This window comes from Electrona antarctica (genome assembly GCF_951216825.1).
Source record: "Electrona antarctica genome assembly, chromosome: 10".
NCBI lineage: Eukaryota > Metazoa > Chordata > Actinopteri > Myctophiformes > Myctophidae > Electrona > Electrona antarctica.
The window spans coordinates 8,608,850-8,625,302 of record NC_136791.1 but is presented as its reverse complement, the minus strand read 5'-3'; the positions used below and the strand labels follow the sequence as shown (position 1 = coordinate 8,625,302).

Here is a 16,453-nt window from a genome sequence, read left to right as displayed (position 1 = left end):
ATAATTATGTTCTTAAATAAACAATCATTTGGTTCTGTTGGGAACCAGTGGATGCTATAATATTTACCACTCATATTAATCATTTTACTAACACTCCACACTTTAGAGCAATATGTAGAACGTAAAGAACCACCTAAGAACCAGCATCTACAGCGGTCAATTTAGGCCAGAAATCAGGTAGGCTATCAGAATGTTGTGATATAGTGACAGCGTTCTGGTCGTAAACCCAGCTCCTGAAAATCTCAAATAAAGTGTGTGCGTGTGCGGCCTGTGCGCGTGCGTGCGTTTACACACCCACACACTTGCTCCAAGGAACATCCAGTGATGCCTGGGAAAAGTTTCATATCCCCTGAACAGGGCAGTGTTGCAGAAATGATAGCCATCTATTTCTCCTTTCCGCTGGCTAAACAGAATTGGGCTCCCTAAGTGGTGCAGTTTAGAGCGACCATACACAGATCCCAGCCTGTCACGTGCATGTCACGTCAGCATGTATACTGTACAGTATCACCAAAACAACAGCGCCACACACTGACAGGGCCTGACGGACCACATCACAACCACATGTTTTGTTCACTTTTAGATTTTCTGTGACACGTGTCACAGCTTTCACTCTGTCGGTTCCCCTCGCAGGCTCTTCAAGTCTGCAATTTTCTATTCTCCTCTTTCATGGATTTTCTTCTTTTTTTGTGGAAAGCAGAGCATTCCCTGTAAGGGCGGGCTAGTGTTGGTCTCTGGCTGTGTGCGACCACTTTTCCGTTGCGGTTGACGACACACGACGGGCAGAGCCAAGTGGACAGGAAGGTTAGGGTCAGATCTGGGTCACCTTTCTCGGAGTACAACACCCACCATGGGTCAGTAAGATAGAGGAAGGTACAGAGAGAGAACCCCACAGATTGGTAGAGACGGCATAGCTTGAGACTCTAGTGCAAGATGTATGTTTGTTAGTTGTACCTTGACATTGTTCCTTACTTACAATACCTACTCTGTACCAACTAAGTGGTAAATAAATAAGTGCTGTCGGAATCACTAACAGAAGATAAGATAAATAGTAATGGTTATTGCAATAGCAGTAGAAGTATTACTACTTCATCTACACTAATTAGCCTGCTGACCCCCATTTGGAAAGATATGCCAGGGATTCTCAACCATTAATTTCAAGGACCCCCAGTTTGACATGCATTAGTCTATGGACTCCATTTTATTTGGTCAAATCAATTTTAATTTAACTCTGAGAGTGTACAAATGGGTCCATTTGGTTCCATTTGGTTCCATTTGTACACTCATAGTTACAGACCCGTAAGGGTCCATTTGGTTCCAAACTATCATTTAGCTGGGGACCCCCTGGAACTCCCTCAAGGACCTTTAAGAACCACTGATGTAGAAGCTCCTAAGACATGTGTTGTACAGTATATATTATATTATTATCAAGTAATGAATTACTCACAGTGACAATATTGCATCATTCATTCCAGAAAGATCACGAGGTGGAAATGTACTCTGAGAAATGTGCATTCATGCATACTTGACCAGGAGCTTGCTTCACTCCACACAAACCACTGTATATTTTAAATACAGAAATCCACATCTGTTCTCTTAACTGCAAAATAATGTAGAATCTAGCCTTGTTTTTTTAGTACCATCCATCTGGTTCTGCCTGACCCTGACCGTGACCTCATGCTCTCATAATGCAGGATATGGCCACCACTGTGCTTATACTTAACCACTAGCCATAGTTTATACTTTGGCTATAGAAGTTTGAAAAGTATTTATTGATTTAAAGGGGCATTCCACTCATTTTCAACATTTTACTATGTCATTAATCTACCTTAGAGCTGTTGTGTGGAAATAATAAAAAGTCCCCCCATTCTGTGTTTCCTAGAACTAGAGGTCTGAAAAAAATCATTAACATGGTGAAACACATCTTGATGATGTCATCAAGATGTGTTTCACCATGTTAATGATTTTTTTCATAATTACAGTTCTAGGAAACACAGAATGGGGGGACTTTTTATTATTTCCACACAACAGCTCTAAGGTCCATTAATGACATAGTAAAATGTTGAAAATGGGTGGTTTCCCCCTTTAATAACATGTCCAAAATAGAGAAGCCAGGGTTAATGTGGTTAAAGCAGTTCACATTTTAATTTGACCACATTTACAAAACAAATGTGTTATTTTTTTTTAAATAAGGCCATGTTGACATTGTCAATAAATTATACAGAAAGCCAATCGATAAAGTATTTTAATGTCCATGATGGCTTTGATGTTTCTGTACCAGATAATAAGGTGTGTGTGGCTAATAGAGGAGAGCATGGGAGGAAGGCCGGTGTCCGTGTGTCTGTCCCCAGCGGGTGGACTGTATGCTTTAATGTCTGCAGATGTAACTGTTGAAAGATGTATTCATGTCTCATCTATTTTTCCCTGTCTAGATTGTATCAGGATTAACTGTACCTCCAGTAAGTGACTGTTCACCTTCCTTTCTCTTCTTCTCTTAACTCTTCTTTACTGTGGGTTAATGATGGGTTAATAAGCTGGTCCAGCTCCAGCTGTTTGTTTGATATTGGACTGTGTGTGTATTGTGTGTTGACTGATGAACCATGTTTTCTGTCTACAGCCATGACGCAATCCCACAATTTCCGTTTTTCTTTTTTTTAGGCCACTTTAGGCCTGTGCAGGCCGCATTTTCACGATTTTTCAAAAATAGCAGACCTACAAGCTCGTAGCGCGCCACTCGGTGGCGCGCCATGAGCTTGTAGATCTGCTATTTTTCAATAGCTAAAGTATAACATAATGCTTAGTTAAAACACCAAAAGGGGTTCCCGTTCAGAATGGGTTAAGCCCAATTATACTTTGTGCGACGAACAGTCAAGATAACTGATCTACAAAGTCACAATGTGTGTAATTGCGGCACGTTGGGGAACTTGCAGATCAGCTATTTTGGAAAATGTTTTACATTTTGAATTTGCTTAGCTTTTTTTATTTTAGTTTTTTGAAACCTTTCGAAAACTTTCCCGTTTTGCGTTTTTTTATCCGGAGTCCCACAGAAAGTGTTTTTTTTCTCAAAAAAAACACTTCTTATAGTATGTCTGACTGGCATCCTGCATCGACAAAATGCACGGCGATGCCTCTGCCAGGATAACGAGTCAGAGAGGAGATGGAGGCACGCTCAAATGAATGACAAGCCCACTAGGATTCTTCACACTCCCTCACTTCTCCCTAATTAACAAACCTTGGCACTAATCATCTCAGACTGATGTCAAATGCATGCTATGGAAGTGCAGGTATTCTAGCCATGCATGATTTCCCTCGCAACCAACCCAGCCACCGCCCCTTTTTCTTTATTCCTTTTTTTTTAAACCACTTGCAAATTGATGAGGCCTTTCAAGAGAGAAAGAGAGGAAGTATGGAGTGTGATTTTATTATTCTCATTAACCTGTCTCGCAGAGCAGAAAGAGAGGGACGGAGATGTTTCAGTGGGTTTCGTACACTATGCGTGCGTGCGTGCGTGCGTGCGTGCGTGCGTGCGTGCGTGCGTGCGTGCGTGCGTGCCTGCGTTTTCAACAAAGAGGTTACATTGCAATATTTTGGGAGGCAACTTTCCCTGACATTTATTATTCAGGAATGGTGATGAATTAATGATTGGCTCTCTGGGGTCATAAAACATGAGCCGTCTTCCTGTTTAATTATTCTGATTTTGATAGACGCTGCTTATCAGTCAGTGACTATATCGGGATCAAAGTTGCCAACTTGTAATTGAGACATCTGTGAGTTTACCCTCACATCTCTGTTGTTGTGGTGAGTCACCACCACGACTATGCTGGGAGAGATGGCTCCATTGCATGGCAAAAAGACGTGCGTGTTTGATATGTGTTTGTGAAGGGCCATGTGAAGGTTAGAGCTTGACGAGAATCGGAGTGACTTTGACGACGAGCGACGCATCGTTCCTCCTCCCTCTCGGTGTCGCACCACCGTCCGTGACCTCTAGACACGCCTGGAGCCTCTCTTTACACCTTTCTAAATGCTAAGTAGCTTTCTTCATGCATCTTGCATCTCTTTCCTCTTGTTTTTTTTTGCGGGATGCAAAGTCAAGCCACCGTACGCGTGCTCTCTGATTCCCTCTCACAATGCTTGGTTTAGAGAAGGTCATTCTTTTGGTTGTAATTTCTTTCTTTGTGTGTGTGTGTGTGTGTGTGTGTGTGTGTGTGTGTGTGTGTGTGTGTGTGTGTGTGTGTGTGTGTGTGTGTGTGTGTGTGTGTGTGTGTGTGTGTGTGTGTGTGTGTGTGTGTGTGTGTGTGTGTGTGTGTGTGTGTGTGTGTGTGTGTGTGTGTGTGTGTGTGTGTGTGTGTGTGTGTGTGGTGGCTGGCTGTCTTCTTCTTGTCTGCTATACACGTTAGTATCTGCTTTGGTTATTTATTTCCCTCACTCAAGACATTTGTATTCTGCTTGCCTACACACTTTTTGTGACAACTCCAGGGCTTGTGGTGAAAGTACAGCCATTATATACTGTAATTTGTCATTTGCCACCACTGTGGGAAAGGGTTGGCCTGAAAGGGCTTTCAATTATTTGACACAGCAAATTCAATTAGAGTACAGTAGAACGATACTTCATACCATGACTGTTGTACTGTAAACCTGATATTGATGCTACGGTAAAGACCGCTGTTTATTTCTGCATGGTCTTGTTTGTGAGGCTTGATGGGTTTAGAGTGGCTTTCCGACGAGTTAGGAAGGCAATAGCAGATTCCTTTTTAATATTATTGTTATTACACAATCAAATCCTTGGTTAATTTATCCATTTTGTACTACCATTGTGTAATGTAGTCAAATGGACCTGGTTTAATTTTGTACAATTTACAATTGCAATTTAGGCTTTTAATCCAGAGCTACTTTCAGTAAGCAAGAACAAAAACATTAGCCTGACACTCAGCCTGAATTTTCATTTCGTTTCACTCCATTATTCAGTCTGAAAGCCCTCCCTACTACAGCCGTTTCTGAGATGGGCGTTGACAAAGAGGCAGTCTTCGGTGATTGGTTCATACCAACCAATCAGAATAGTAGGAAAGCAGATGACGTTGTTGTCAATCATGTGGCTATGGCTAACCCGTTTGCTAACCAAACAAACACAGCCAACGAGCGCTACTAGCATGTAAACAAAAGTGGTAAAATATGTCGGATGATGATGTTTATAAAACCCCTCGTGTCTGTAAAGAAACTATTCATCATACGTCGATTTAATAGCCAGATTGATACGGCCGTGAGTCACCGCAGTGGGGGCAGCCATGTTTGTTTGTGTCTGGACGGCGCTGTTGTTTTGACGTCATCGAGTTGAAACGACGCTGATTCGTCGTACAGATTTCCAACCGAGTCTCAGACCTCCTTCGAGAGCGTCACCAGACCCTGAATCGCCTGAATATATTTTTTTAATGGGCGTGGCTAGCGATTCAGGGGCTGGAGCCAGGCTACAAAAACATGGGAATACGTCAAAAATAGTCATCATGAATCATATGTACTGTAAGCTAAGAACCTAACAGTGGAATATCTATTTATATATACTAAAACTATGCGTATACACTATAGAGTGCTATACTTGAGTTGAACCTTTGCATACGCCTGTAAGGTCGCTGAGGCTAGGGCTACGGGCTAAGATGGAGTCTGAAGAAGAGGTGGGTTTTCAGACGACGGCGGAGGATTGGGAGTGAGTCTGCAGTTCTAATTGCAATGGGAAGTGCATTCCATAGTTTTGGAGCCATAGTTTCTTGTACACAAAGAATACAAATGATTTTTACTGCGTAGTATTATTTGGCTATACCGTTGGTTAATGTAACGTCTCATTATTCAATATGGTCATTGAAAAAAAATAAATGTACATTTGAAGAGACGTGCTCTTTATTCGCTCCTTCAGAAAGGAAGCAGCAATTATTTCTTTCATAGCCTCCAGACCTAATTGTGTCAGAAGAGAATGTTTAATTGAAGTTCTTGGAAAGAACTGTGTTAACCCATTTTTGGCGGCAACCCCTTTTGTTGTTAGCATTATGTTATGCTTTAGCTATTGAAAAATAGCAGATCTACAAGCTCATAGCGCGCCACCGAGTGGCGCGCTACGAGCTTGTAGGTCTGCTATTTTTTGAAAAATCGAAGAACGACTGACATAGAAACATAGCTTTTTCAGAAAACTGTCAGGATGTAGAAGACATTTTTAGAATCTGATCTCCGGTCAAAATGGGTTAAGCTAATGCATTTTAAAAATACCAAGCTCTATTTAAAAAAAGGGTTGGTGCTTAATTTTATTTGATTTTGTTTTTAGGTTGTTAGTTTTTTTCCTCCTTTATTATATTTGTTCCCCCCCCCCCGTGTTAATTAATGTGTCTTGTCAGGCGCTGCAGCTCCCGGTCAGCTTGTTGGATGAGGAATTTCATCACCCATTCACAGAACACATCACTGTCAATTAGGGGACCTGGGCTCCCTGGGGCTGCCCTGAGCTGTCAGGAGAAAACACTGCCACTTCCACTTAATGCCACGCGCTGTGGGCTCCTAGATTGGCTATTTTCAGCGGAGAGATTTCGTGTGGACTAAGTAGAGGGAAAAGAGCGGACCAGGCACAGAGCTAGCTGACCCCGCTAAACTAAGTATTGCGGTAGTTTACTAAATATAGAGTGTTTCACCCATTAAGACTTTGAGAACCACTGACTGGTTATTTTGCAACATACATTTTGTAGAATACCGTTGGGAATTAGAAGGTCTTATACACTGACACCACGCTAGACAGGAACGCCCAAAAACGTCACAGAATTTTCTATCACATACGGACAAACATCTATGCCGATGCTATCTAACTTGCGGAGGTAGCGTGCCTTGTCCACGGGCAATAGATCTTTCAACGTATGGCATTGCAAATACGTTTGATAATCTCTACTCTGCTCAATATTGTTTTGAAAATGCTGCATTGCAGTGAACGAGCGAAAATCACAACTTCCCCCGTTTGTGGGCGGAGTCACAGTTTGAGGCGCTGTTTACGCGCTGTGGCGTCAGTGTATAGTGTTAAACCGCACTTACAGATATATGTTATGTATGTATTTGGGGGTGGGGGGTTGGGTGTTGTACAGTACAGTGTAATTCATTTTCAGGGACCGCACTATGATCATAATGTATGGCAAGATAGCGATAGCGGCTTCTGTGAGCTTTTCCAGTAGGCTGTAAAAGGACATCTTGATGTGTCGTCTTCCTGTAACTTTATCTTGGGAACATCGGAGGCAGTTTATTTACTCTGTGATTTGTCTTCGTACAGTATTTATGCATCCATATTGGGTTATTTAGAGCCTCTATTTAATGGTGCAATATACAACCTTCTCCCCAGTAGCTCATACTGTCAATATCGTCGTTGCATAAGGTTCTTTATATCCCTGACATACATCTGTAAGGGAGCAATGATGCAGTTTGTTTCATTGCCTGCTATGTGTTTGGGTCGGTGGGGTTCGGTAGGGGGTACCATTCCTAACTGAAATAGAAGCACATGCATTGTGGCCATCAGCTTAAAGAAGTAAACAAAACCAATAATCTGGGCCCCGGCAAAAAGTATTTGAATCATTATTTCACAATCATAATATTTTGGGGGAAAGCAATACTTTCATTACACATATTTTTTTTTACGGTATTCTTCTTTTGAATAATTTCTCTAGATAAAAAATGTGGCTATAGTACAAACATACATGCTGTTTTTCTGCATCACCCTACAGTTACAATATAATTGGGGCGTTACAATAAACTAGAGCTATACCCAGTACAAGCATTGAGTATCTCCACTGAAACAACGGGGGGCTAATTGGACTAGTGAAGGACACCTCAAGGGTAGGTGTGGAAGGAGGGCAGTGTTGTATTTCTCATTTATTACAGTGTATCAACCCAGATTGCTCTGAACTGATTAGGTGTACAATACATACCAGCAGCCATTACAGTCATTATTATGTGATATTATGGTGGTGTTGCTTACTGAAAATAGCAGATATAAGTGCACTTGTCTCCTACTTATAGTACTTGTACTACATAGACGGCCATGAGTGGCTAGAGAGGCGCCACTGCGCGCCAGGCCTGTCGCCACGGGGGTGCCAGAGGGGGCCTGGCACACTCGGTTGCATCATCATCATCATCATCATCATCATCATGTGTGCCCCCCATGTGAGTCCGACTCATGGGGGGGTCGCCTACATGACTGCTTTAACATGCACTTAACAATGGGTTAAATTTATATAGCCTACAAACGTATTCCATTCATGGCGATGCAACTGTGGCCCAACTGTGATTCATATGGCCTACTACTTGACGAAGGTTGTAGCCTCACGGAATAAGCCTACTGGCAAACACTGCTGTTTCTTTCCAGTGTGCCAAAATGCACACTAACTGCGTGCGTGCGCGTACACGACAGGCAGTGTAGTGGGATGCCAGCCCGGGGAAACGCTTTCTTATTGCCTTTCCACATGATCAATATTTAAGGGTGTGTTATTTAAATGACGGTCGGTTTCAGCCGTGACATTTATCACAGCTCCGACCAAATTTTCGCTATAGTATTGGTTTTATAGGATCACTTGATAAAATCTCACGTGGACATAATTTAAGGAAGAATATACCGTACACTCCATTGATAAATGAGGCCCTTAATGCCTGAGCTATCAGCCATATGAGCAGCCATCTGCAGGGTGAATGCAGAAATGAAATGTCCCCTCTCCCAGGAACCAGTAATTTCTACCCTTATCTGACTAGATTGGAGTTGAGATGTTTTTTTTTCTTCCACACAGAATGTGTTATATCTAGGATATTTATAGCATTTCTCACAAATTGTGTTGTGTTGTCACTGATTAGAACATGTGCTGCAGTGTTTTTTTTGTTGGTTTGTTTATTTGTTCGTTTTTCCCAATGAAATGCAGGACCAGGAGGCGATCATTGCTTTGCATCTGAAAACAGACAATAATAATGTCTTAAGACTGCTGCCTGTTTTCATGAGCTTTGATTGCTGACATTTTGGAGACGGCAGATCCCCTTTATTGCAAAGCCACTGATTACAGTGTCAGTGTAATAAATGTGAAATGGAATCCTCACATGGCCCGTTGTAATACACTGCAGAACAGCCAGTGATCAAACGGTTCTGCCGGTTCAAATTAACCCATTTTGGACTGAGGTCGAGAAAAAAAAAGTCTTCTAAATCCTAACATTTTTCAGTGGTGCTCAACCTTTTTCATGTCAAGGACCCCCAGACTTATCTCTATTGGGCCATGGACCCCCATCTCAAAATATGTAGTTCCAGGGACCCCCCAGAAGCAAATATTTTAGTTAAAAATGTTCGCTCTGAAATATATATTCAAAGATTTGCAGCACATTTTCACGACTTTTCAAAAATAGCAGACCTACAAGCTCGTAGCGCGCCACTCGGTGGCGCGCTACGAGCTTGTAGGTCTGCTATTTTTCAATAGCTAAAGTATAACGTAATGCTTAAAACACCAACAGGGGTTCCCGCCCAGAATGGATTAATGGACAACCTCGAGTCGGGCACATCTGAATATTCACCTTGGCTCCATGGCGTAATGGAGCCTGAAGGTGAAGGCTGCCGCGCCGCGGCGGGCATAGCAAATGGAGATACCTTAATCTTCAGCATGTGCCAAGCAGCCTAATTCTCTAACTGTTTATGGGACAGCACAGCTGCTAGAATTAAACAAGACGTGTTCTAATAACGGTGTGGTTTCCTTGTGCCGGTCAGTAGGCTACTGACCTGACTGACCCCTTCAGAGGCCAGGCCTTGAAATGGAGGGAGGAGGCTGCTGCTCCGGCAGCACTGCAGAGAGAGATTCTCTGACAATGTGATCCTAAGGCGCCAATTACATAGACCTGAAACTATTGGAAGGACTTAATATTATTCGTAGGAAAAAGCTAATATAAAAATATATGTTCTGACAAAATGAAACCTTTGTCCAATTCTACGGAAAATGTAATTACAATTGTATTGCATAAGTGCACGGAGGGGTCTCTTCAATTGTGCTACACAGTAAAAATCCCCAGTGTTCGTTTATCCATTCATCCATTTATTTATTTTTTTATAACTTCATTTATAGGATTTTCAATTTTGGTAGACAAACAACCCCACGGTTCCATCACAAAAGAAGACAACAACAACAACAATAAAAGCAACAATAATAAAACCATAAACCACGATAATAAAAAAAACAGGTAATAAAGGATATACATAATAAATGAATAAAATAAGAAATAATAAAATAAATACAATAAAAATTGCCTTTCTACTAGATTTAGGGGCTACACAGTGAACCAACCAGACTCTAACCAGACAGTAGTACAATTGATAAAGGAAAATAGGTTACCACACATCCAATTATCACTATAAAACATGACAAGCAAAGATGAAAAACTTTGAAAGAGTTGAGAGTGTACATCGTTTCTAGAAATCAAGGGAAACAGAAAAATGACATGTAGGAAAACACTTATAACAGCTAGGATACAGTATCAAGAGATAGTGAAAGGGTGAATTCAATGAAAGGGGATCAAGCCTTTACACATTCCCGGCGAGATTTGTACCTGTTGTATCTGAGCTTCTCCAACGGTATAAAGGATAGAACATCCTTGATCCAACTTGTGAATGTTGGAGGTTTATCAGATTTCCAACTGCGGAGACCATTCATCCATTTTTAACTCCACGAGTGTACAACTGTAACCAAAATGTATCCATAAATTATAATGGACACGTACAGTATGGGTTCATTTGTTAACATTTTTCTTAGTTAAAACCAACGCTTAGGATTTTCCACTACGGTGTCTCTGGGTTTCATGAACAGAGTTTATTCGAGGGAAGACTTCCGCACACCCGGTTAAATTGTATAGCAGGTGCGTTTAGGTCCTGGCAGTACAGCAAACGTTATGAGGAAGGAGGAGAGACCCGCACACTGCCACTTGCTGGTTCAAGAACTTTATTTTAAAGAGTCATAGCAACGTTTCGGCCTTTCGGCCTTCTTCAGGCATGAAGGGTCTCTCCTCCTTCCTCATAATGAACAGAGTTTACAAATGGCCGGTCTCGTGGGTGCTGCAGTCATCATCGTAATGGACACATTAGGAACTGAACATCTTCTCAAAACGCAATGCTGCAACCAAAACAAACACACACGAAAGCGAGATGATAGTAAGTAAAAAATCCAGAATTCAAAATGTACTCAAAGTACAAAATAATTGTCATCGAAATGCACTTAAGGTACTAAAAGTAAAAGTACTCATTATGCAAAATATCCCATTTCAAGTTTTCAAATGTATACATTTTTTTGGGAAATCGCATCGCGACGCATTGTGAGCTTGTAGATCGGCTATTTCCAAATGGCCGAAATGTATATAGGGCTGAAGCGGTTAGTGTATGTTTTGTAATAATAATCGAAATAAGTAACCAGTAACTAAAGTCTTCAAATAATTGTAGCAGTGGAGTAAAAGTACAATATTTGACTCCGAGATGTAGTCGAGGAGAACTAAAAGTATTGGAAATTGGAAATACTCAAGTAAACTACAAAATACCGCAAAATTGTACCATTTTGGGCGGGAACCCCTTTTGGTGTTTTAAACATTATGTTATAATTTAGCTATTGAAAACTAGCAGATCTACAAGCTCATAGCGCGCCACCGAGTGGCGCGCTACGAGCGGCGCGCTACGAGCTTGTAGGTCTGCTATTTTTGAAAAATCGTGTAAATATTTTTTTCAGAAAACTGGAGGATTTAGAAGAGTTTTTTTATTTTGAGGTCAGGCCTAAATGGGTTAAGTACAGTATATAGTAAATGCACTTAGTTACTTTACACCACAGGTGACGGCATGACGATGAAGTGTTCCATTACACAAGACGCTGGTCTGTGTGACACCGTTATGTTGCGTTCACACGGGCAGATGAAACCATGCAGTCCACCATTCATTGTCAATGGAAGACAGTGACGCGAAGCTACGAAGCAGCTATGACCACATAGAGTAATAAAGGGTAGAGGGCGGACTGCCCCACCCCCCTGCTATTCATTTCGATGGAAGTTGCTCAGTGGCGTTTTGAAGCACCCGGAAGAACGGTCTCTATGTTCTCAATGTTAAACCCCAGCTGCTACAGGGTTTCCTCGTGCTAAATGCACGGGCCCGCCTGCAGTCCCAGCTCTGACCAGTAGGGCCGAGTGCTTCAACGCTGGCCATCCCCTTCTGGGGGGCTTGGCTATGATGTGTGAAGCTGCCGCAAATTATGCAGTGATTTTTGCATCGTTTCATCTGCCCCCATTAGACAATTATTAGCTTTAAAAAGACACCATGTTGGCAGGTCAAGCAGGAGCCACGGCACTCGTCTGATTCTCCATATTCATATTCACATTTACGGGTCTGTTTTCCATTCATGCTGTGCAATGTGATCACAGACAGAACAAGCCCTTTCACACTTAAGAGCATAACCCACTCGTCCCGATCATATTGGGAGCCAGTCTTGGGTTTATGGGGCACTTAAAAGGCCATCTGAATACGACGGGCAAAATCCTGAGTGTAAAATGAACTCTTGAGAGAGTGCAAATGGAACCAGGCGGACCTGTAAGGGTCCCTCTCGTTCCATTTGCACACTTTGAGTTACAAATGGACGAAATGAACACTGAGGTATTTTACTGCGTAGCACAAATTAATGGGTCACTATTGATTGTCATCATATGCTGTTTTAACACCGGTTAACCTCAATGTTTGAACAATTTTCACAAGCGGTTCTCAATTAGCAAAGCATCGATCGGACCAGCAGGTCTCCTAATGGCTGTGGAGTCCCTCTCCGGTCCTGCCTGGTGAGTTGCGGTGTAAAGGGGGGGGGGGCTGCGCCAGAAAAACCCGTATCTAGCCTGTCATCTGGCCAGCCAGAGCAGATTGACTGGATAAGCCACTCCCTCGGGCCAAAGTCAATGAGGCAAGGAGAGGCAACTCTAGATCCATCACTGCGGACAGATCACCATCAGGCAGGACACTAGAGAAGGTCCCGGGTGCTGCAGTGAGCCCCACTAAAGGTTCTCCCAGACAGTGTGGATCTTGGCCAGTGTGGCAAAAGCGAGTGCAGGTTCTGACCGTACATGCACGGCCATCCTACTGCAGGCTTAATCCTACCTCAACAGTAGTCTGTGTCACACAGGAGCATGTGCTGCTTGATACGTTTGACCGCTTTCCCCCCTTTTTCCTTTTCTCTCCTCCATGGAGAGCAACAAGGACAGGGATGATGGAAGGCAAAGATCAAGCATTCTTTCAAGTCTGACTCCATCCCATTATTTCATATCTTACCCCCCCCCCCCCCCCCCCCCCCCCCCCTTTTAATCCCTCGCACCATCCGTGTGGTTTCAATCCCACCCCGGTGTTTAGTGCTTACAAAGCAGAACTGTGCCTCAGAGATTGAGTGTGTCCCAGTGCTTTGGCACCCTCACATTTGCATACACATTGCACTGGGGGGCTTTGAAGATAATAGAAAGGGGGGGAAATAAATAGCCATAAATGGGTTAGGTGGAATGAACCTGGTCCCCCCCCCCCCCCCCCCCCCCCCACACCCCACCCCTCATCCCCTTTCCTGAATTGCTCCCCACAGTGGCTGAGGCATCTGAAGCCTGGGGACTTCTAATGTTGTCACAGTGGTATGTCTTCAGTGGTCTGTTTGGTATACTGTATGTATGCCTAGCAGGGGAACAGCAGGGCTAAGTATACGACATGATACAAATTCTCCAAGACATCCAAGACAACAGACGGGGCCCTAATACCAGCCCGGCTCCATGTGGAGCTCAGACTTGATGTTGCCAGTCTATGACATCAGCCTTCTATGATGTATGACTCTGAATTGGGGCAAGGTTTACGCCCGATTCGACCACCAATGACTTCCATTATAAAGATTAAAGTCGCATGCACGCACGCATGCATGCACACCTGCAGACAGGCAATATTTCTAGATATTCCTCCAGAGTCATGCCGTATAATTGGGTATAAATACTCTACTGTACCTTTTGAAGAGAGATCGATTTTCTGGAAGAAAAGAAAATGAGCTGCGCCACACCAGTTGTTGGCTCTCATCTTTGATGCTGAATGTGATTACAGTCTCTACTCTCTTCTGATCTTTGTGGCACCTCGGCAGGTCGTGTGTGAGTGTTCATGTCGGCACAGTTCAAGCAACAGTGTTAACCCATTCTGGGCGGGAACCCCGTTTGGTGTTAGCATTATGTTATGCTTTAGCTATTGAAAAATAGCAGATCTACAAGCTCGTAGCGCGCCACCGAGTGGCGCGCTACGAGCTTGTAGGTCTGCTATTTTTGAAAAATCGAAGAACGACTGACATAAAAACATAGCCTTTTCAGAAAACTGTCAGGATTTAGAAGACATTTATAGAATCGTTCCCAGGTCAACATGGGTTAAAATGGTGCTTTTCAAAATGTGTTGATTGCTGAAAGTCCATTTAGTATGATGTGTAGTTTCTATAACAATAACGGGAAGGAAACGCAATATAACAGGCTATGATGACCTACCAATGGGTCGCGCAACAATACTAAGCTATTGTCTGGCTTTCTCACTTGCTCCAGGCATATTCACACCCACTCATGTTCTGCTGTGCAAATAGAAATCACATTCTGTATTCTCTTTTCTTTTTTTCCTCTCCTCTCTCTCCTACTGATTTGTGAGAGACCTAAACTTATCTGCCATTCCATGTCAAGAGGCTCATTTTTGAATACCAGTCTTCTTCTCCTCTGCATCACTATTTCATTTTATTGTTGTTTGGATGAGAGAAATAGAATATTGGCTTGGAGTCTGATAGGTAAACAAGATGGAGAGTGATGCTCTAGCCTGGAGTCTGTCTTGCTCTGTTGAAGCTGTCCGGTAGTCATTTGCTGCCACCATGTGGCCTGTTACCAAATAATTCATACTAGGCTACAGGAAGGTATTCATGCTTTCATGAGCTTATCTCCCCATTTCCATTGCTTATTAGCATTTTCCCCTTACCTGGCATGATATTATATCATAATACCATGCATTGAACATTATATTTAAGCATGTTCATCCTTACAATGTGTCTCTAGTAGACTAGTACAGAGCAGATGCAACATCAGCTTGCATTAACAATATTGTAACGACGTGGCTTCTTCATTTGAATGGCTGCCTCCATCCTCATTGTTTGAAGAAGGCAGGGTTCAGTCAGAACTGTAAACTCCGAGGTCCCATATCTAATGAACCGTCCAGTACAGAAAATGAAACTCGGAGCGATGTGTTTTTTTATGGCCCATTAACTATGTTTACCTTCTTCTGTCAAACCACTTCAACGCACACTTTCCTCCTTCCCACCTCCCTTGTTCTCTATCTCTTTATCTCCTCTTTCTTAGTGTGTCTGTTGATGTATGCGTGTGTATACTGCATAGGATGATTCATGCTTGACTGCGCTCCTGTGTCGCGCACCGAGTATATCTGATCTATAAGCTTGCATCGCAATGTTAGCTTATAGATCAGCTATGTCCGGTGCTCAACATGGTGCACACAACCAAGTGTAGATCAGGCTTAAGCATGCATGTGTGCTAACCATTGTTTGGGCTGTCCTGCAGGCAAAGGTCCAGAGACCATTTTTGCGGGCCAGAATCTGAACGATAATGAGTGGCACACGGTGCGTGTGTTCAGGAGGGGAAAGAGTTTGAAACTGACCGTTGATGATCTGCCGCCAGTGGAAGGTACTTCTTATCCCAGTTCCTAGAATGGAATAGAAATTCACACACTTAGAGTTTTAGATCTTCCAAGACAATCGTTGGGCTTTCGTAATATAGGTAAGAAGCTCCATTACCAGAACAAAAGGTAGAAACAAACACATTTAACACAAAAGTGTATTGCCACTGTATGCACTGTAGCTTAATTAAGTGACTGCACTGTGTTTTGCTAATCTGCAAAAAGCTCTCATGAATTATTTTCATATAGACTAAACAATTGTGGCAGACTTTATTCTTGCTTCAGTTAAAAGGGTCTACTGCCTTCAGGCAAATAACAAGAATGCACCTGTCATTCTTTTTTTTCTCCACAAACTGCCAACTTTGGCCTCCTTACTCTGACTTCAAGTACAGTTCAAAATTGGATTTAAAAAACTTTTTTAATTACTGTACCTTCAGAGCCTCGCACGGTTTAGTGCCGGTCTAGATTCATTATTGTAAAAGTACAGCCTTAAGTCTGCATGCAAATCACTGCTGACTGCACTGTTTATAATAAGTTTAGGCTAGAAACAAAACCTAATAAGGTGTTTGCAATCAGGAACATTGAACCTGGGAACAAATTAAGACAAATACCTCCCTCGTCTGATAAATGTTGTGTCTAACTTTATTAAGTCTCTTGCTTTAAAATTGCTGTGAATTTTAACTTAAATGTAAATGTTACTGTAAATGTCATTGGTAAAAAAAAGTCGAGTTCAGGTTA

The 16,453-nt window shown here is 42.5% G+C and overlaps 1 protein-coding gene across 4 annotated transcripts in view; it reads left to right on the top strand.

Annotated features, from left to right (window-relative positions):
* LOC306931175 (neurexin-1a) overlaps positions 1-16,453 on the top strand; it is a 528,074-nt gene that overhangs the window by 232,953 nt on the left and 278,668 nt on the right. For all 4 annotated transcript variants that reach the window (XM_079512408.1, XM_079512407.1, XM_079512406.1 and 1 more), the window contains 2 exons: positions 2,430-2,456; positions 15,601-15,723. In XM_079512408.1, the coding sequence (XP_079368534.1) occupies positions 2,430-2,456; positions 15,601-15,723 (150 nt within the window). The remainder of the gene's footprint in view (positions 1-2,429; positions 2,457-15,600; positions 15,724-16,453) is intronic.